The sequence below is a fragment of the Macaca thibetana genome, chromosome 10, assembly GCF_024542745.1.
Source record: "Macaca thibetana thibetana isolate TM-01 chromosome 10, ASM2454274v1, whole genome shotgun sequence".
Taxonomy (NCBI): Eukaryota; Metazoa; Chordata; class Mammalia; order Primates; family Cercopithecidae; genus Macaca; species Macaca thibetana.
This window is the reverse complement of record NC_065587.1, coordinates 54,915,098-54,935,632: the sequence shown is the minus strand read 5'-3', so window position 1 is coordinate 54,935,632 and position 20,535 is coordinate 54,915,098. Positions and strand designations below refer to the sequence as shown.

Sequence of the window (20,535 nt, the reverse complement as noted above, 5' to 3'; positions counted from 1 at the left end):
ATAAACTGTGGGTAGGCCATTGGGTCCCAGTCATTTTCCTGCTTCAGAAGAAGCAGAAGGATATGAACCTTTCAGCATTGCTCTACGTGGGTTGGAAGGTAAATTTACAACTTGTGATGTTCTTCGGTTTACTCCAATCACTATTATAGACAGATTTAGTGATTCCTGGTCTTTTTAACACGAAGAATATCTATTGTTTTCTCTTTTGTAGAATCTGTGGTTTGTATGATTTTATCTACTGAACAGATAGCACTAATTAGATTATAATTCTATAAGAAATTTTAAAATTTGCTGTTCATAATTTCTGATTGGTTTGCAATAACTGTTTCAATGAAAATCAATGGAATTTAGTATTTTAATATTTGCACCTTTGTGAAATATAGTAAATCAAGCACTATCACCACCTTTGCAGCTACTTAGGAGATCCACAATCCTGGGTTGGGAGCCAGTGGATTTCTTGAAACACAGATTTGTTAATGCGTTTATAAAATGCTGATGAAACGGTATTAGTAATGTGCAGTGACCATCATTGACTTTCATGATACAATAAAGTTTACATAATTTTTATACTTTCATATATCCTTTTAATTCAGTCCTGTGTATTTATTCCTTCCTCTGTAATGACCAGGAAATTAAAATGTTAAGGACATAATTTCTTAAGTTTTTCTTGTTGATTTTTGATTAGGTGATACAATCATATGATTCAAAATTTAAAAAAATATTAAAATGCATACAATTTAAAAAAAAACAAAACTGCCTCCTACCTCTCTCTGTCTCTCAGCCACCCAGAATCTCCGAGGGTAGCGGCTTCTTGTGTGTCTTTCAGAGACAGGTTATGCGTGTGCGTCTCTGTATTTTTAATCCCTTGGGAGTATTTCTGGTTCAAGGGAAGACCTGACATACTTGTAAAAACAACTACCGACTGAAGACTGTATGCTCTTTAAAATCATTTCCTTTATGTCATTAGATTATTTTTTGGGTTTAGTATTTTTTATGTTAGGAGACAGATTTACAACGTTAAACCCAATCCTGGATTACATGAAATGGTTTTTCATGATTTACCTCCTTGTAAAAAACATTAGTCATCGTCTTTTTGTAAGTTGGAAAAATACTCTTTGGAATCCAGCAAGAAATCAAGCAGAGAAGGGAAGTAAAAGATGACACACCAGCTGTGCTGTGAAAAGACAAGTCCAAGATGAATCTGAAGACTGCCAGTTGACTGGCATCATTAAAGGTATGGGGAAATGACAGTCCCTCTACATCTGTTGCCTGCCATTTTCAGCTTCAGCTTCCCATCCTTGCTGTTTTCCCTAAGGCAGCGAGGCCATGACCTTTAATCTAACAATGCTCATAAGTTATACTTAAAATAAGGTCAAAACTGATAGGCATAATTGACTCTGCAACTAACTTATTTCTCTCATTTCTAATGCAATTTGCTCTTATTACTATAATGTGAGGCAGACCTGGGTTAAAATCCTTGCTCTACTGTTTATTGGTCATAATAGACAAGTGGGCTTGAGCAAATTGCTTACTATTTTGGAGGCTCACAATCCTCATCTGTAAAGTTGGGATAATAATATATCGATTCATAGAGTTATGTTATTACCTGAGGTAATTAGGGTAAAGTATAGTGCTTGTCACAATAATAAATGTTCAGTAAGTGGCAACTATTGCTATTCTATTTTAAATGTATCAACTGAAGCATTTTTGAGATCTCATCATGTCAAGTCTTAAAGTATTTTTAGGTGTTCTTATAGGTAGCTCTGTTTGAGCTGTTTGAGTTTGTGGAATGTCAAAGGAAGACTATAGACAGAGAATATATCAGGAATATAATGTAAACAAAAATAAGCTAATTATGATTTTTTAAATTGTATTTTATTTATTTGTTTATTTATTTATTTTTGTAGAGATGGGGTCTCAATATGTTGCCCAGGCTGGTCTCGAACTCTTGATCTTAAGTGATCCTCCTGCCTCAGCCTCCCAAAATGCTAGGATTACAGACGTGAGCCATTGCACCTGGACAAATTGCATTTTAGATCTGTGGATGTCTTCTGCAAGGAATGTGGAAATTTCCCTATGAAGATATCACCAGGGAGAAAACAAAGCTTCAGATCTTTCTTCCTATACTATCACCTTATTGTTCTTCTAAATAACAACAGATTTCTGGTATTTCTTGGATTTCTGTTATTCTGACTGAATGAACCTAAGAAAGCCTCATTTAACTAGGAATATTTTGAAGGAAGACCTTCACTGTACTTTTTTTCCAAACATGTGATGCAATGCTTTTTGTTGTTGTTGTTGTTGTTGTTGTTTTTTGAGATGAAGTCTTGCTCTGTCACCAGGCTGGAGTGCAATGTCACAATCTTGGCTCACTGCAACCTCTGCCTCCCAGATTCAAGCAATTTCCCTGCCTCAGCCTCCTGAGTAGCTGGGACTACAGGCACACGCCACCACACCCGGCTAATTTTTTGTATTTTAGTAGAGACGGGGTTTCACCATGTTGGCCAGGATGGTCTTGATTTCCTGATCTCGTGATCTGCCCGCCTCAGCCTCCCAAAGTGCTGGAATTACAGATGTGATTGGCACCTGGCCAATGCTATTCTTAAATTGTTCTGGAGAATGAATGGTTTGTGAATCCTCACTGACTTGTATCTTGTGAAGTGAGCTCTGGCTAAAAAATCTGTTGGATTCTGGAAGCTGCAGTCATTCTGTGTTATGAGGGTCATATGGATCTGCGGCAGAGTAGAGCCAAAGCTCCAGACCAGGATGAGTGGAGAGCACTTGGGAAGTGTTTTCAAGTGGAGCCTAGCACCTTTTTTCTTCTGATTAAAGTTGTAGACATTGACTCATTTAAGTTTTTATCCTAGAATGATAACAAAAGCATCTTGCCCATGGTTTCATAAAAAATGAGTGCTATCATTAAGACTTGTACCTGGTTAATTTGGCCTCAGATACTGTAGTATTTCCATTTTTCTACATAGATCCTTGCCTTGGATGGCTTATGTAAAACAGCTACTTCTCCATTCTCTGCTGTCAGTTGTAATTCATTGAATCATCTCATTTTGTTGTAGGGAATCAAGTTTTAAGGGACTTGCTTGTGAGTATGATTGCTGAAATCTTCTAACCCCTCCCCCCCTTCAGATTACTGTAAATGCAGTATATGGAATCAGGAATCTTAATTTCATATGAGCTATCAGAGTTTTCCTTGCTATCAGGATGCATAGGGAGGTATGGAGAGTATTCTGGTCAAGATTACTGAGTGAGTGTATGCAGAGAACTTTCTTTCTAATACATAAGAATAATGAGTGAAAGTTCTTTTAAATATAAAGATATATAGACAGCTATGGACAAGGGATAGGAAAGAAATCTAAATAATCAGTGGAGACTAAAGCGTGCCTTATCCTTGTCAGGAGATTGCATTTGAGCTTCCTGCATGAAGATGGGGGCTGGAACTCGGCTCTTCATCTATGAACTAAAGCTGAAATAAATTTGCCTGACTACCACCAGAAAGTGTCATTTGCCTGTGGCCTGGGGAAAAAGTAGATGTACTGGTTCGATAATAGGAACTGAGCCTGGATTGTATTTAAGTATGGTATCTTGAAGGGCAAAAACCCCAAACTCTGAGTGTAAGACCTGGTTTAAGTTGTATATCCCAGACAACTGTACTGATAAAACCATGAAATCATCTGACAGTGAGTGTGGTATAGAGGAAAATCATTCAAGATAAAATGAAATCCATGCAAGGAAATCTGCCATGACATAATCAGCAGAATGGGAGAATTCACACTGAAGAAAAAGAAATAATGGAGCAATCTCAAAAAGGATTTATTATGATTACAATTTTCAAAAAGATCAAGGAGGAGATAACATTTTTAAAGAGCATCAGATTATTAACATGATTATTAACACATTTGCCCAAAGGCAGATAAAAGTTGGGAATCTGGACAATGAAAACTGCAACAATTGAAGTTTTAAAAGCCCAATAAATTGAATAAACAGTAAACTAGACAAACTGAAAGGAGAATTTGTGAATTGAAAGATAGAAATGAGACTCATCACAACATGCAGAATGGAGAAATACAGTGTTGGAAACCAGGAAGACAACATAGATTGAGGAGGTCTGATACAGTTTTGGTAGGAATTCTAGAAGAATATTCTAGAAGTGATAGAGGAAGTAATAAAAGAATAATGCTGAGAATTTTTCGCTCTTGAGGAAAGACACGAGCCCTCAGATTGAAGAAGCTTATGAAGTGCCAGATCAACTCCTAGTTATATTACAGAACAATAGTAGACTGTTAAGGACAAAGGAAACCTTAAAAGCTATGGGGAGATTACCCATGGAAAATGATAATCTGATGGAAGCAGACTTCTCAGCCACAATTGATGTTGGAACACTGCAACAACAGTGCTGTGGGAAAGCCATTGTCAATCTGGTGTCCAACCAAACTATCATTCTAGAGTGCAGGTGAAATAAATACAGTTTCAGACATACAGGAGCTAATTTATCAAGAATGCCTTTGGATGGAAGTAACAATACCCAACAAACAGTGGCTAAGCAATAAAGACGTTAAGAACTAAATAATACATCTGGGAGTGTGAGATTCGAGAAGCGGTTAATTGGCTTGACAATGGTTTGACATCTGGGTATTTCTCATAGTCTCAAATGGCTACATTAGTTTTAAGCATCATCCCTCACATTGCAGTAACCAAAGTAAGAAGGGAAGTGGCAGGTGGAAATTGGGCCTTCTTGTGTGCTTGTTTCCTACCAGGGAAGAAAGTCTTTCCCAGAAACCCTTCAGCAGAATTATCTTCAAGTTTCAGTGGCCAGAACTGGGTGACATGTTTGCCACTAGTTCAGTCACTGGCAGAAGGGAATAGGAATTCTGTGAGTGGCTTGGACTACCATGGTATATCTCCTGGGATCAAGCACATCACTGTAACAAATTAGGTTATTTTAGCAAGGAAGAAGGGACAGTGGTTGAGTCGTTCACACGTGCTCAACAGTTGGCTGTCTCTGGCAAAAATTATTTGGTGTCATATTTAAGGATCACTATGCTAGTTTTGCAAGTATGACAGCTTCTAATGGAATGGAAATTTTTTTATGTGCTCTGCATAGACTTAAAAAGTTTTATGTTACTTTCACATTGAAACAGTTCATGAGCATCTATTTGGCAGTTAGAGTATTCTACTTTGACATAGTAGGTGGCACTGTTATTTTGATTTTTTTTTTTTTTCACCAAGACAGTGTGAAGATACAGGTGTGTTGGGAAATATGAAAGACAGTTTACTCAGTATTATTTCACTGACAGCTGCCCAGGATTCCAATGAAAATGTTATCTGTATAAAGTGATAATGGTATCTCATTTAACCATCACAAATGAGATACCATCACATCTTGTAAGGTAGTTTGTATTATTGTCATTTTACAGATGAGAAAATTCAGGTACAGCAAAGTTAATAAGGTGTTTGTGAATGATAGCTAAATGTAGTGTTGGTAGGACTCAAATCCATCATCTTTACTTTCAAAATCTATTGGCCTTGTAGCCTCCAAATTGACTAGATACATAAACTTTATTTTGATATTAAGCTGTTAAGGGAAGATGGAGTAGGAAGCAAAGAGTGTGTGTGCTGTGTTTACTTGATGCTAACATTAAACAGGCTTAGATTTTAATTAGTTTCCATAATATTTTAAGTATTATTGTAAGTAAGAGGAGCAAGGACAGAAAGATCTTGTGGTACTAGAGTGAATGTAATAAAACAAAGACTGCCACTTCCATATCATACCCCAGCATAGATGTGGAAAGAATGTAAGCTTTGTTTTCAGACACACCTGGGTCCAAATACTGGACTGAAAGCACAACTGGTTTCAAATCCTGGACTGATAACTTATGTGACTTTGGGCAAATCATAAACTCCTTTGAACCTTTTTACATTTACCTGTAAAATAGGGATAATCATCTCATCTTCGTTTTTTATAAGAATGAATTGAGATGGTATACTGTCTCTAGCAGATAGCAGGCATGAAGTGCATGGCAGCTATTATATTACCATCCCATAATAATACATTCTTTACAGTTTTGAATGTGAAGCTTTCAAGATGCCGTTTTCTTGTAGTTCTCTTGACAGTTTTTCCCCCAAAGTATTTCAGCTATCTTAGTTTTGCAAGTGTGTATGTATTAGGCACTTAGGGATGTATGTTAGAACTATCAGTTGCTTGTGTTTTACCACTTCTTATATCTTGGCTTGCTTTGACTTTATAAATGTTCTTCTTCTCCCAAATGTATAGGTCCTATGGCAGCGTATACAAAGCTATTCATAAAGAGACAGGTCAGATTGTTGCTATTAAGCAAGTTCCTGTGGAATCAGACCTGCAGGAGATAATCAAAGAAATCTCTATAATGCAGCAATGTGACAGGTAAAGGCCTGTGGGCTTCCTTTGGGGAGAATGTGGTTTTGAATTTGCTATGATTGTTTAGAGTTTGACACCTAGAGACACATTTACTTAGATATTTTGCAGAAGGGAGAATTCGATGGAATCACTGCATTTTCTTTTTGGAAAAAAATATGATGAAAATGGTTGTTTTTGTAGCCAAACTTCCATAATTTTTATGCATGGCATTTGTTTTTTTGTTTTTTTTCAGTTTTTTTTTTTTGTTTCGAGACGAAGTCTCACTCTGTTGCCCAGGCTGGGGTGCAGTGGTGCAATCTCGGCTCACTACAACCTCCACCTCCCAGGATCAAGCGATGCTTGTGCCTTAGCCTCCTGAATAGCTGGGACTACAGGCATGTGCCACTACGCCCAGCTAATTTTGTATTTTTGGTAGAGACAGAGTTTCACCATATTGGTCAGGCTGGTCTCAAACTCCTGGCCGTAAATGATCCGCCTGCCTTGGCCATATCCCAAAGTACTGGGGTTACAGGAGTGAGCTACCAGGCCTGGTTTTTTTCTTTTTTTCAGTGAGCCCTTTTAGACACTAGGAAGAAGAGGCAGAAGGTGGTGCTTGTTTTTTTGTTTTTTTTTTTTGGTGATAATGATCTTTTTTACTTCCTATTGAGAAAACATTTCTGCAGAGATAGCTAAGAACAGATAATTCAAATGTTTTTTAGTTCTAGAAACCTTAGAATACCAGGTAAATCTATAAAAAAAAAGTAGTTATGTATATACTACTGTCTGTTCCTTCATATTAAAAAAAATTATTCCAGCTGAGAGTACTTAAGTATTTATTTTTGAGGAACTAAGATTTGTCAAATGTTGTAAGCAGGAAGTCAGACCAAAAGACGACCACAGAAAACCACGTGGTTTGCTCTGAAATTCCGTGACAACACGGGTTGGTCACTGATAGAGCAGGCTTCCCCAGCACTATTTAGATTAGAGACAAACACAAAGTTAGGGGCAATGCCAGTTCTAGTTAGTTGAAGATGGGTGAGAAATTCTCTCAGTTGAAGCTGCATTCATTCTTCTGAAGGCTTTTTGGTCAGCAGATCAACTTAGTACCCCCTGTTTGCAAAACTTCTACATTAGGGTTTAGGTGGGGCTACCTACTAGAAAATTAGTCCAGAAGCCTTTCGGTCTCACAGACTTGGGAATGTAGTCCTTTCTTTTCTCTCTCCCTCCTTTTTTTTTTCCTTCTATTTTTGTGATTATTGTCTACTAGATAAAATCCCCATTTTTCTTGATTGGATTGACCAGATGAAGGTGGCAGTTTTCCATTTGCTCCTTTTTCAGATACATTTTGGAAGTTCTTTCCATTTGGCAAATTGGGACTTAGTCACTTTCGATAGACTGTGTAGGAGCTGTGTTCCAAACAGAGTGTGGAAATGTCTTTAATTAAAGAAGAGATAAGAGTCTACCCTGTTCTAAGCACTGTAAGGAATACAGTGAAATACAGAGCAGAGCCCTTGTGCTCTGGGAGCTTATAGACTAATTGGACAGGCTAAGTATATATATATATACACACACACACACACACATACACATATATATATGTGTAGGGAGGAGAATCTAGCCAACAATGCAAGACTATAGAGAACATATGTCAGTAGTAAATACTTGATAGTAATGGCCTGCAGTATTTAACTCCCGTCAGTACTGTATTATAGGGAGAGTAAATGTGTTAATATTTACCTTAGTCACTTTTTTCATTAATATTTAGTGTGTGTGTGTGTGTGTGTGTGTATGTTTTGCTGTCCTTGTGACTTTGTGTGTGTGTGTGTTTTGCTGTCCTTGTCACTGGCATGTTTCCCGAGGTTTGAAGAGGAAATTCTGAGTTCTGAGTTAATGAAGCCAATTTGGTTTTAGCATCAGTTGTTATGAAACTTCATTTGACCATGATAACCATCTAGCCAGTTAAAGCGGGCAGTTCTCAAAGGGCACATTATTTTATTTTAATAGGATATTTGATTTTTCTCTGAAATTTCTTGTTTGGTATCTCTCTTCCAGCTTGAGACCTAAAATTCCAGATTTGATACTCAACTTTTTTTCTTTATAATAGGTTGTAGTGTGTGTATGTTTTTATTACAAAGTACATATGACTTCTTAGAAGAATTCAAATGAAAAGAAAAGAAAATCACTTTTCCCTTTGGAGAAATCATCATTCTTTTTGTTTGTTTGTTTTTTTGAGATGGAGTCTCCTCATTCTGTTGCCCAGGCTGGAGTGCAGTGGCATGATCTCGACTCACTGCAAGCTCCATCTCCTGGGTTCACACCATTCTCCTGCCTCAGCCTCCCAAGTAGCTGGGACTACAGGCCCTGCCACCATGCCTGGCTAATTTTTTGTATTTTTAGTAGAGACGGGGTTTCACCGTGTTAGCCAGGATGGTCTCCATCTCCTGACCTCATGATCCGCCCGCCTTAGCCTCCCAAAGTGCTGGGATTACAGACGTGAGCCACCGCGCCTGCCCGAAATCATCATTCTTAAATACTCCTTGATACACATATTCTTCCAAATCTCTTTGGAGTTTTACAATAATTACTGTTTTGTAGCCTGCTTTTTTGTTTGTTTGTTTGTTTTTGTAAACACGATGTCTTCTCATATACTCCTCTATAACATTTTTCATGGATTCATGATATTTTATTATATGGCTATATCATTCTTTCTTTTTTTTGAGACGGAGTCTTGCTCTGTCACCCAGGCTGGAGTGCGGTGGCACCATCTCGGCTCACTGCAACCTCCACCCCCCGGGTTCAAACAATTTTCCTGCCTCAGCCTCCCCAGTAGCTGGGACAACAGGTGGATGCTGCCATGCCTGGCAAATTTTTTGTATTTTAGTAGAGACGGGGTTTCACCATCTTGCTCAGGCAATCCGCCGCCTTGGCCTCCCAAAGTGTTGGAATTACAGGCATGAGCCACTGCACCCGGCCCTGTATCATTAGTTCTTAAATAAATTCCCTAATGTTGGATGGACATTTAGATGTTATCTAAATTTCTACTTTTGTCAATAGTACTATGACGGTAACTGTTGCTTTTTGAACATTTATAATTCTTTTTTGAGGGTAAATTGTAGACATAGAAATGCTGGTTAAAGGAGCCATCGATTTTTTATACTTCTGTGATTTATTACCCTCCGGAAAAGCTATACCATTTTGCATTCTTATCAGGAGGTTGCCCATTTTGTCCTTAACTATGAATAATTGATCTTTCCAGATGAGGAATTAATTTTTCTATACTTAATAGCCTGAATTAAGGGATGTTTGAAGGCCATTTTATTAATTTGTATTGTCTCTCTCTCTCTAGCCCTCATGTAGTCAAATATTATGGCAGTTATTTTAAGAACACGGACTTATGGATCGTTATGGAGTACTGTGGGGCTGGTTCTGTATCTGATATCATTCGATTACGAAATAAAACGGTAGGTTTACCTTCTAGAACAATGCAGCTGAGCTAGTTTCTTATGCTATCTTTTTTCTGCCTCTTTTTCAGTACATTCTCCTACTAGAGAGACGACTGTCACATTTCCCCTTTTCCATGGTTCTCTTCCGTCTTTATTCTTTTATGTCTCCTAAGTGTGACAGCTTTTTATTTTTAAGAGACAAGAGTCCCCTGTCACCTGGGCTGGAGTGTAGTGGCACAGTCATAGCTCACTACAGTTATAGCTCTACCTTCTGGGCTCTAGTGATCCTGTCACTTCAGGCTTCTGAGTAGCTGGGACTACAGACTTGTACCATCATGCCAAGCTCATGTTTTGTTTTGTTTTTTAATTTTTTTTTGTGGAGACAGGGTCTCACTATGTTGCCCAAGCTGGTTTCGAGCTCCTGGCCTCAAGCAATTTTTCCACCTCAGCCTCCCAAAGTGCTGGGATTACAGGTGTGACCTGCCCATGCCTGGCAATGTGGCAGTTTTGACACCAATTTAGTCCAGTGATTTTTAGCATGCTTTGGTTATTTCTTACTGGGAAAAAAAGTGTCTGTTAAATCTTGGTTATAGAATGAATTCTAAATGTTTACATTTGGATTTGGATTTGGGTTTCTGCTTCTACCTAGCATGTTCACAGATTAACTTCCTCTATTTCCTGTTAATCAGAGAATAATCCCCTTATGAAAGATTATTTACTGTTACTGTGGTTGCCAGTATAAGACCTAAAAGTCATGGGTTCTAGTTCTGGTTCAGTTACTTAATCTCTGTATGTATTCATTCAGTAAATATTTCTTGAACACTGCTTTAGGCCTGAGGAATCTGATAGTAAATAAAACAGATGACAACTCTACTGTCATGATAGTGCACTTTGGAATAGGGCAACAAAAGCAAATTAATGGTAACTATTAATAGAAAAGATATAATAATGATATATGCTATGAAGAAAATGAATGAAGGTGAAGTGATGGTAAAGTTGTGGAGACTGTTTGGTGGGCTATTTTAGAGTAGTTGAGGAAGGTCACTCAGAAGTGGTGACATTTACAGGAAGACTCAAATGACAAAAAGGAGCTAAGAGTCCTGAAGGAACATTGTAGGTGGGCAGTAACCAGTGCAAAGACCTTGAGGCTGGAATGAGTTTGGCGTGTCTGAGTGATAGAAGGGCTACCGTGACTAGAAGCGAATAGGCAAAGGAGAAGCTGTAGGAGATGGGGTTTCACAGGTGGGCAGGGCTAGATTGTACTGGATATTGTAGGTCATGGGAATGAGTTTGAATTTTATCCCAAGTATGATAGGAAATCATTGCTGGATTCTAAGCAAGTGAGTGAGCCATCTGATGTATGTTTTGGAAAGATAACTCGGGGGCTGGGTGTGGTACCTCATGCCTGTAATCCCAGCACTTAGGGAGGCTGAGGCGGAGGATTGCTTCAGCCTAGGAGTTCAAGGCCAGCCTGGGCAACATAGTGAGACCCCGTCTCTACAAAAGAAAAAAGAAAAAAAAAAAAGTCAGGTGTGGTGTCATGTGCCTGTAGTCCCAGCTAACTTTTGGGGTGTGTTGGGGGTTGAAGTGGGAGGATTGCTTGAGTCCAGGAGGTTAAGGCTGCTGTGAGCTGTGACTACGCCACTGCACAGCAGCCTGGGCAGCAGAGCAAGACTCTGTTTCAAAAAATAAAGAAGAGAACTCTGACCTCTGTGTACATTGTGTGTGGATAAGAGAAGAAACAGGGAAAATCTTAGCCTTTAGTTTGTCTTAATAAGAAAACTAATAATAATAATACCTATATTACATATTTGCAAAGTTGGGAAAATTAATTTAAATATGTAAAAGTACTTTGTAAATTGTGAGGTGCTACATAAATTATAAGGTAAGGGTGTTTTAAAACTGAGTTGTAACTTTTGGATTATTCATATACTATCTTCTTAATTTACATTATTCAGAATTAGTGTGTTTGCTTAATCAAATAGCAAGTTCTTTAGGAATAATATCCTAACATAAGATATATGTAAAGAAGTTCCAAAACTGGAATAATTTATTGAATTAAACATTGGACTTCAAGGCTTCTTATATACAGCATTAAGTCAATTTATTTCAGGTATTTTAAACCAGTCCAAAGTTAATTTTGATGGCACTTTTAGTTGTTTTTTTTGCCATTGTAATAGTAGGTTATTATATTTAAGTAAATTTTAACTTAATTACTAAGCGCCTTTTTTTTTTTTTTGAGACGGAGTCTCCTCACTCTGTTGCCCAGGCTGGAGTGCAGTGGTGTGATCTCGGGTCAATGCAGGCTCTGCCTCCCGGGTTCATGCCATGCTCCTGCCTCAGCCTCCCGAGTAACTGTACTCCCGAGTACAGGTACCCGCCACCATGCCCGGCTAATTTTTTGTGTAATTTTAGTAGAGACGGGGTTTCACCATGTTAGCCAGGATGGTTTTGATCTCCTGACCTCGTGATCTGCCTGCCTCGGCCTCCCAAAGTGCTGGGATTATAGGCATGAGCCACCATGCCCAGCCTAAGTGCTGATTTTTAATTACTACACGTTATTTTGCCAAATGTTATAACCCTGCCCTGTCCACCGTGATATCCACTAGCCACATGTGGTTATTAAGGACTTAAAATGTGGCTAGTCTGAACTGAGATATGCTGTAAATATAAATTATACACCAGAGTTTGAAGAATTATTGCCAAAAATATTGTAAACAAAAGTCTTTAATTTTTTCATATTGATGACATGGTGGAGTGATAATATTTTGGATAAATATGGTTAAGTAAAGCAGATTATCAAAATTAATTCTTTCTTCTTCTTCTTCTTCTTCTTCTCCCTCTTCCTCTTCTTCCTCTTCCTCCTCTTCCTCCTCTTCCTCCTCTTCCTCCTCTTCCTCTTCTTCCTTCTCTTCCTCTTCCTCCTCTTCTTCTTCTTCTTCCTCTTCCTCCTCTTCCTCTTCCTCCTCTTCCTCTTCCTCCTCTTCCTCTTCCTCCTCTTCCTCTTCCTCTTCTTCCTCTTCCTCTTCCTCCTCTTCCTCTTCTTCCTCTTCCTCTTCCTCTTCCTCTTCCTCTCCTTCTCCTTCTCCTTCTCCTTCTTCTTTCTTCTTCTTCTTCTTCTTTCTTCTTCTTCTTCTTCTTCTTTTTTTTTTGTTTTTTTTAAAAGATAGAGTCTTCCTCTATTGCCCAGGCTGGAGTGCAGTGGTATGATCATAGGTCACTGTATGTTGGAACTACTGTGCCTTGGCCTCCTGAGTAGCTGGGATTACAGCACCAGCCACTGCGCCTGCTTGTTTCCTTTTTCAATGTGGCTACTAAAAAATGAGAAATTATATTTGTGGTTCCCATTATATTTCTATTAGGCAGTGCTACTTTAACTGATTAGCTTAGCTGGTTAGAATAAAGAGGTGGTAAGTCAAGTCATGAGCTTTGTTCTCTTCCACTATAGAAGGTACCCCAGACTCTAGCCTACTACCTTGCCAATAGTGTTTGCCTGGACTTTAGTGAAAGCTTTATCATTTCTCTGTGACCTTTGGCATAAATAACTTAACTTGTCTGTGCCTCAACTTCATTATGTATAAAATGATGATGATAATAATAGTTCCTCCACCTCATTTAATTGTTGTAAGGATGAAATGAGATTACAAACATAGTGCTTAGCATAGATTAAACACTTAGTAATGGCTAGCCTTTATTTATTTATTTATATATTTTTGAGAAAGAGTCTGGCTGTGTCACTCAGGCTGGAGTGCACACGATCTCAGCTCACTGCAACCTCCACCTCCCAGGTTCAAGCGATTCTCCTGCTTCAGCCTCCTGAGTAGCTGGATTACAGGCGCCTGCCACCATGCCTGGCTCATTTTTGTATTTTTAGTAGAGGTAGGGTTTCGTCATGTTGGCCAGGCTGGTCTTGAACTCCTGGCCTCAAGTGATCTGTCTGCCTCGGCCTCCCAAAGTGCTGAGATTACAGGCATGTGCCACTGTGCTTGGCTGTTTTTCATATTATTAGCATAGTACATGGTGCTTATTAAATATTGATTGATAATATCATAGGTGTTAAATTATGACACCTTATATTAATTGATTTTCATGACACTCTTAAAGAAAAGTTATATTCCTATTTTATAGATTGGGAAACAGGCTAAGAGAAGGTCAGTAACTTGCTTAAGTCACATGAAAGTAGAGCCAGGAGTAAAGGCTACATCTTCCCAATCCCAAATCCTACAGTTTTTGCAGCAGAGCACACTCCTTTTCATGTGTGAGTTGTTCGTCAGAAGGGGAACTGTGTAACAGTTTGGTGATAGATTGAGTTTGTTTAGGACTGGTGTTGGGTCAATACAGAAAGTCTGTATTGGACAGATGAGACATTCTATACTAGTTTCTAGCATTCTAACTTTCATTTATTTATCATCATTCAACAGATATTTTTTTCAGTGCCTACTGTGTCCAGGTGGCTTTATTGGTATTAGGGAAACAAAACAGACATTTTTAGGAGCTTGTGTTTCCAGCAGGGAAGACATCACATAAATAGATAAATAATGGGTAATATGTCAGATAGTAGTATACTGCAGTGACAAGGTAATTTAAGGGAATAGAGAATGAGCTAGAAATGGAGTAAGAAAGTCCTGTCCATTTTCTGAGGTGGTGATATTTGGGCAGATTGCAAACTGAGGAAGCAAATTGGATAGACATCAGGATGAAGAGAATAGGCAGTTGAAAAGGCCCAGAAAGGGGAGTGTGCTTAGAGTGTTTGAGGAACAGTAAGGAAGCAAGCCTTTGTTGAAACAGATTAAGCCAGGTAGAAAGTGGTAGAAGATGAAGTTAAAGAGGTAGCTGGGAGCCAGATCATGTAAAGCCTTGGTAAGGACTGACTTTTATTTTAAGTGAGTTAGGAAGACATTGTTAAGTTTTGACTCTGGCTTACATTTTAATTATAGCTTCTGTGTGGAAAATACATCGTAGAGTGTCAAGAGCAGAAGCAAAGAAACCAGTCAGCAGATTATGAGAATAGTGCAGGCAGGACACGATGGTGACTTGGACCATGGTGATTACAGAGGGTGTATTTGGATATACAGTATTTCGAAGATAGAGAAAAGTCAAGGATGACTTCAAGGTTTTTGACCAGAGCAACTGAAAGAATAAAGTTTCCTTTTGCTGAGAGAGAGAGGACTGTGGGAGAAGTAGAGTAGGTTGGATGGATTGAGGGAGAGGGGTAAGGTGGTAGACATAGAATTTGATTTTGACATGTTATGCTTATGATGCTGGCTAGGTATTCTAGTTGGAGATGTTGTATAGGCAGATACATAAATCTGAGTGAGGGGAGATCTGGTATGGAAATATAGCTTTGGGAGTGGTCAGTGTATCTGTGGTATAAGCAGTCAAATGCTGTTCACAGGTCGAATAAGATCTGTTTCTATTAAAGAAAGGTGTTTGGATCTGATTTTTTCTCCTTTTTCTAATGCGCTGATGTAAACTTATAGAATTTGAACTCTTATTCTTTTTTCAGTTAACAGAAGATGAAATAGCTACAATATTACAATCAACTCTTAAGGGACTTGAATACCTTCATTTTATGAGAAAAATACACCGAGATATCAAGGCAGGAAATATTTTGCTAAATACAGAAGGACACGCAAAACTTGCAGATTTTGGGGTAGCAGGTCAACTTACAGTAAGTAAAAAATTACTTGTATTGATAATTTTCAGTTCTGTCCTGAGAAGCAGTTCCTTTTATTTGCCTATTTTAAAAATATAATACTTGACTTAATTGTATTAGTAAGAAATTACAGAATCTGCCAATAGGTTACAAAAGAGCTAGTCCGTAGGTTATTTTAGATCTTTTCCTGGGGTTCAGGTCACATAGCTTAACTTTGTTTAACTTTTATAAAGATGAAAAATGAAACAAGAAATGATAGATTACTCTAGTGGACTACATCAACATATTTATAAAAGAAAGAAAAATTAAGTCCAAACTGCTTTCCTTGGCTAAGACATAGCATCATCTTATTCATCTTCCAGGTAGTACTTGGCAGTTACTGTACTGAAACACTCTTCGTTTGAGTCCAGGATACAGTCTCTTGATTATTCTGCCTAACTAGTGCGTGGAAGTGAAAAAGAAAAAAAAACTTGTTTTCAAAATAGGAAGTCCAGAATTATTTGATTCTATAAAATACATAAGTATATACGAAAGTATATATAGAAAAATAGAAACAGTTCTAGGGAAATATACTCTAAAATTTGCAACAATATTATATATCAAGTGATTTTCTTGGGTGATAGAATGAATATGTATAGTGTATGTTTAGAACTGGTGTTATGTACAGTTTTTTAAAAATTATTTTAATTTTTTTATTATAAGTCTGCCTGGGACATGTTAGGGAGTCTCAGGTATTGTAACAGCACAGAAACTGCTTCAATGTTTAAAATAAATCAGAACCTTATTCAATATTATGATTTATGGGCTCTCCAAAAGGTTTTGTTGTTAACACACAAGTAAACAGTACCAGACAATATTATCTAAACCACAATCTTAGTAAGGAAACCAAATTGAAAAAGTACATACTCTAGTGGTCTATAAAATAATATAATATTGACTGAGTGCAGTGGCTCATGCCTGTAATCCCAGCGCTTTGGGAGGCTGAGGCGGGAGGATCACTTGAGGTCAGGAGTTCGAGACCAGCCTGGCCAACATGGTGAAACCCATCTCCACTAAAAATACAAATATTAGCCGGACGTGGTGGCACACGCCTGTAATCTCAGCTACGTGGGAGGCTGAACCTGGGAGGTTGTGCCATTGCATTCTGCACTCCAGCCTGGGCAACAAAGTGAGACTCCATCTCAAAAAAAAAAAAAGTGTGTGTGTGTGTGTGTGTGTGTGTGTATATACACACACACATATGTATGTACACATATATATGTATATATACATATGTATGTATGTATATATGATGTACACATACATATAGGTATACCTATTTGTGTGTTTATATATATGAGTATCCATTCCATTTAGTAATAATTTTAGTAATTGATTGAATACCCAATAATGACGTACAGTGTTCTTATTGCTATAATGCCTGCCTTGGCAGAATTTTTCTCCCCTTTTAATTTGTACAATTTAGTGTTTAGTATATTCACAAAATTGTGCAACTATTACCAATGTCTAATTCCAGAACATTTTCATCATCCTCAAACTGTACCCTTTAGCTGTTAGTCCCCACCCTCCTCCCAGCCCTTGACAACCACTAAACTGCTTTCTGTCACTATAGATTTGCCTATTCTGAATATTTTGTATAAATAGAATCATACACAATGTGCCCTTTTGTTTCTGGCTTCGAAAACTTAATGTTTTCAAGTTCATCCATGTTGTAACATGCATCAATTCTTCATTCCTTTTTATTGCTCAGTAATATTCCATTGTGGCTGTAGCACATTTTGTTTACTTATTCATTAGTTGAACACTTAGATTGTTTTGCTTTTTGGCTGTTAGGAATAACGCTACTATGAAATTTGTGTACAGGTTTTTGTGTGAATCTTTGTTTTCATATGATACACAGAGTTGCTGGGTCACATGGTAACTCCATGTTTAATTTTTTAAGGAACTGCCAAACTGTTTTCCAAATTGGCTGAGGTATGAGAATTCCAACTTCTCTGCATCCTTGCCAACATTTTCTTTTTTGTGTTTTTGATTATAACTATCCTAGTGAGTAAGAGGTAGTATCTCTTTGTGGTCTTGATTTGCATTTTACTAATGACTAATGATGTTGATTGTCATTTCTTCTGCTTATTGGACATTTGTGTATCTTTGGGAAATGTCTATTTAAATCTTTTGCCCATTTTTAACTGGGTTTTTACCTTGTTAGTGTTGAATTTTAAAAGTTCTTTATATATTTTAGATATAAGTCCCTTATGTACATGATTTGCAAATATTTTCTCTCATTCTGTGGGTTGTCTTGAAGGTGTCCTTTGAAATATAAAATTTTTAAATTTTGGTCACGTCCAATTTCTTTTTTCTTTTGTCTCTTGTGCTTCTGGTGTCACATCTAAGAAATCATTAGCGGCCGGGCGCGGTGGCTCAAGCCTGTAATCCCAGCACTTTGGGAGGCCGAGACGGGCGGATCACGAGGTCAGGTGATCGAGACCATCCTGGCTAGCACGGTGAAACCCCGTCTCTACTAAAAAATACAAAAAACTAGCCGGGCGAGGTGGCGGGCGCCTGTAGTCCCAGCTACTCGGGAGGCTGAGGCAGGAGAATGGCATAAACCTGGGAGGCGGAGCTTGCAGTGAGCTGAGATTCGGCCACTGCACTCCAGCCTGGGCGACAGAGCGAGACTCCGTCTCAAAAAAAAAAAAAAAAAAAAAAAAAAAGAAATCATTAGCTAGCGCAGGGTCATGAAGATTTACTCCTATGATTTCTCTGAAGTGTTTAATAGTTCTAGCTCTTATGTTTAGATCTGTAATCTGTTTTGAGTTAGTTTTCATGGTGTGAGATAGGAATCCAATTTCATTCTTTTTACATGTTGATATGTAGTTGTTCCAACATTTGTTGAAAAGACTGTTTTTTCTTTCTTGAAATGTATGAGTTTATTTCTGTGCCTTCAATTCTCTTCCATTGACCTATATGTCTGTCCTTGCACCAGTTCTATGCTCTCTTGATTACTGTAAGTTTGAAGTAAGTTTTGAAATTGGTTAAGTGTGAGTGTTCCAACTTTGTCCTTCTATTTCAAGATTGTTTTGGCTATTCTGGGTCCCTTGTATTGCCACATAAATTTTAGGATCAGCTTGTCAATTTCTGCAGAAAAGGCCATTGGGATTTTGGTAGACATTGTTTTGAATCTTAAATCAGCTTGAAAATACTGTCATTTTGGCAATATTGTCTTCCAGTCTATGAACATAAGCTGTCTTTCCATTTATTTAGATTTTCTTTAATTCTTTTAGCGGTGTTTTATAATTTGCAGTGTACAAGTTTTGCATGTATTTGGTTAAATTCATTCCTAAGTAGTTTGTACTTTTTGATGCTATTTTAAATGGATTTGCCTTATTTTCAGATTGTTCATTGCTAGTGTAACATACAATTGATTTTTGTATATTATCTTGTGTCCTGGCACCTTGCTGTACTTGTTTGTTTTTTTTTTTTTAATGAACTGTGATCATGTATGTTGTTTTATTAAAAAAAAAAAAGGAGATTTTTTTTTCCTTCACTAAAATAAACTGACACTGTAGTATAAGATGATCTGACTTGGCTGTTTGGTTGTGAAACCTCCAGTACTACTAAGTTTAGGCCTCTCTCAGGTCTCTTCTCTAGAGGCTGTAGGCCTTGCTGGCAGCCTTCTGGGAAGTGGTGGCGGTGGGGATTGTTAGCTGTTAATGCTCATTTAATGTTCCTGATTCACAACACCACCCACACTCTCTGTGGCCTAGAGATCCTCGGTTTCCCTCCCCAGAGAGTACACCTCCAGTCTAATGCCAGGGTGGGGCGAGGGAAGCCCACTAGTTGCTTGATGGGAGAGAAGGGTTTAGGGTGCTTAGCTGCTGCTTAACTCTTTCAACCCAGGCTTCCTATTTGGATGTCCGTTTTCACTCCTCTTTTCTCTACCTGATGCCACCAATTTCTAAGCCTTTTGGAGGGGTTGGTGTTAAAATCAGGTTGTTTCCTAGTTTTCCTGGCGACTGACTCAGGATTCCATCTTATAGTGTGTTTAGTTAGTTACTACTGGGCCATCTGCTCTCCAGCTTTTAAAATTTTGTGGCTGTGGTTGTTTTCCCCTTTGTTTTTTTATTCTTCTAGATTTATTCTTAAAAAACAATCTTTTTAGTATCTTTTTGAGTGAGTTTTGAGAGAGAGTGAAAGTAAAATGTATTTGCTCAAGCTGTCATCTTTACCCAAGACTCTGTAATATTATTTCTGGTGGCAACATGGCTATTTCATTGTATGGATATAGCATGATTTATTTAACTCTTTCCCTATAGTTGGACGTTGGGTACCCATTAAGGTTGCTTAGAGTTTTCCCACCACTATAAGCATAAATTCGGTGATTAACATTCCTGCAACTAAATATTGCAGCATTTCCTTGAGTAAATCCTTAGGATAATTTCTTTACATTGGAATCTGGGTCAGAAAATAGATGAATGTATATTGGCAAAGTGCTTTTGACACATAGTGCTGAATTTCTTCTAGAAGTGAACAATTTCAGTTTCCAACTTCAGTATATAAGTGTGCTCTTTTCCCTTCATATTTGCTAATGCTGAATGGGCAGTAACTTGTATCTTTCTTGTTATTTCTCAAAGCAATTCACATATTTTTGCATTTGATTATTGGCCATTTATAACAATTTGTTTGTAAATGTTCATTTTTGTGTGTGTCAGTTTTCCTAATTGAATGTTGGACCTTTTTTTTTTTTTTTTTTTTTTTTTGGGACAGGTTCTTGCTCTGTCACCCAGCCTGGAGTGCAGTGACATGATCACGGCTCACTGCAGCCTCAACCACCGGGCTCAGGTGATCCCCCCACCTTGGCCTCCTGGGTAGCTGGGACTACAGACACACACCACCACCCCCAGCTAATTTTTAGTAGTTTTTGTAGAGACATGGTTTCACCATGTTGCCCAGGCTGGTCTCAAACTCCTAAGCTCAAGCAATCTGCCCCCCTTGGCATGCCAAAGTGCTGGGATTATAGGTTTGAGCCATTGTGCCTGACTGAGTGTTGC

At 38.1% G+C, this 20,535-nt stretch overlaps 3 protein-coding genes across 8 annotated transcripts in view; 2 read left to right on the top strand and 1 right to left on the bottom strand.

Moving 5' to 3' along the window:
* SYS1 (SYS1 golgi trafficking protein) overlaps positions 1 to 20,535 on the top strand; it is a 398,294-nt gene that overhangs the window by 12,591 nt on the left and 365,168 nt on the right. The gene's annotated exons all lie outside the window — the stretch shown is intronic.
* Positions 1 to 20,535, top strand: part of STK4 (serine/threonine kinase 4) — a 107,724-nt gene that overhangs the window by 6,366 nt on the left and 80,823 nt on the right. For 3 of the 6 annotated variants that reach the window (XM_050806514.1, XM_050806518.1, XM_050806519.1), the window contains exons 3-5: positions 6,287 to 6,415; positions 9,735 to 9,849; positions 15,338 to 15,502. In XM_050806514.1, the coding sequence (XP_050662471.1) occupies positions 6,287 to 6,415; positions 9,735 to 9,849; positions 15,338 to 15,502 (409 nt within the window). Of the gene's footprint in view, positions 1 to 7; positions 1,235 to 1,907; positions 6,416 to 9,734; positions 9,850 to 15,337; positions 15,503 to 20,535 lie in introns of those variants that run through there. The other 3 variants (XM_050806516.1, XM_050806517.1, XM_050806515.1) reach the window with 3 other exon arrangements.
* Positions 1 to 20,535, bottom strand: part of TOMM34 (translocase of outer mitochondrial membrane 34) — an 83,376-nt gene that overhangs the window by 30,576 nt on the left and 32,265 nt on the right. The gene's annotated exons all lie outside the window — the stretch shown is intronic.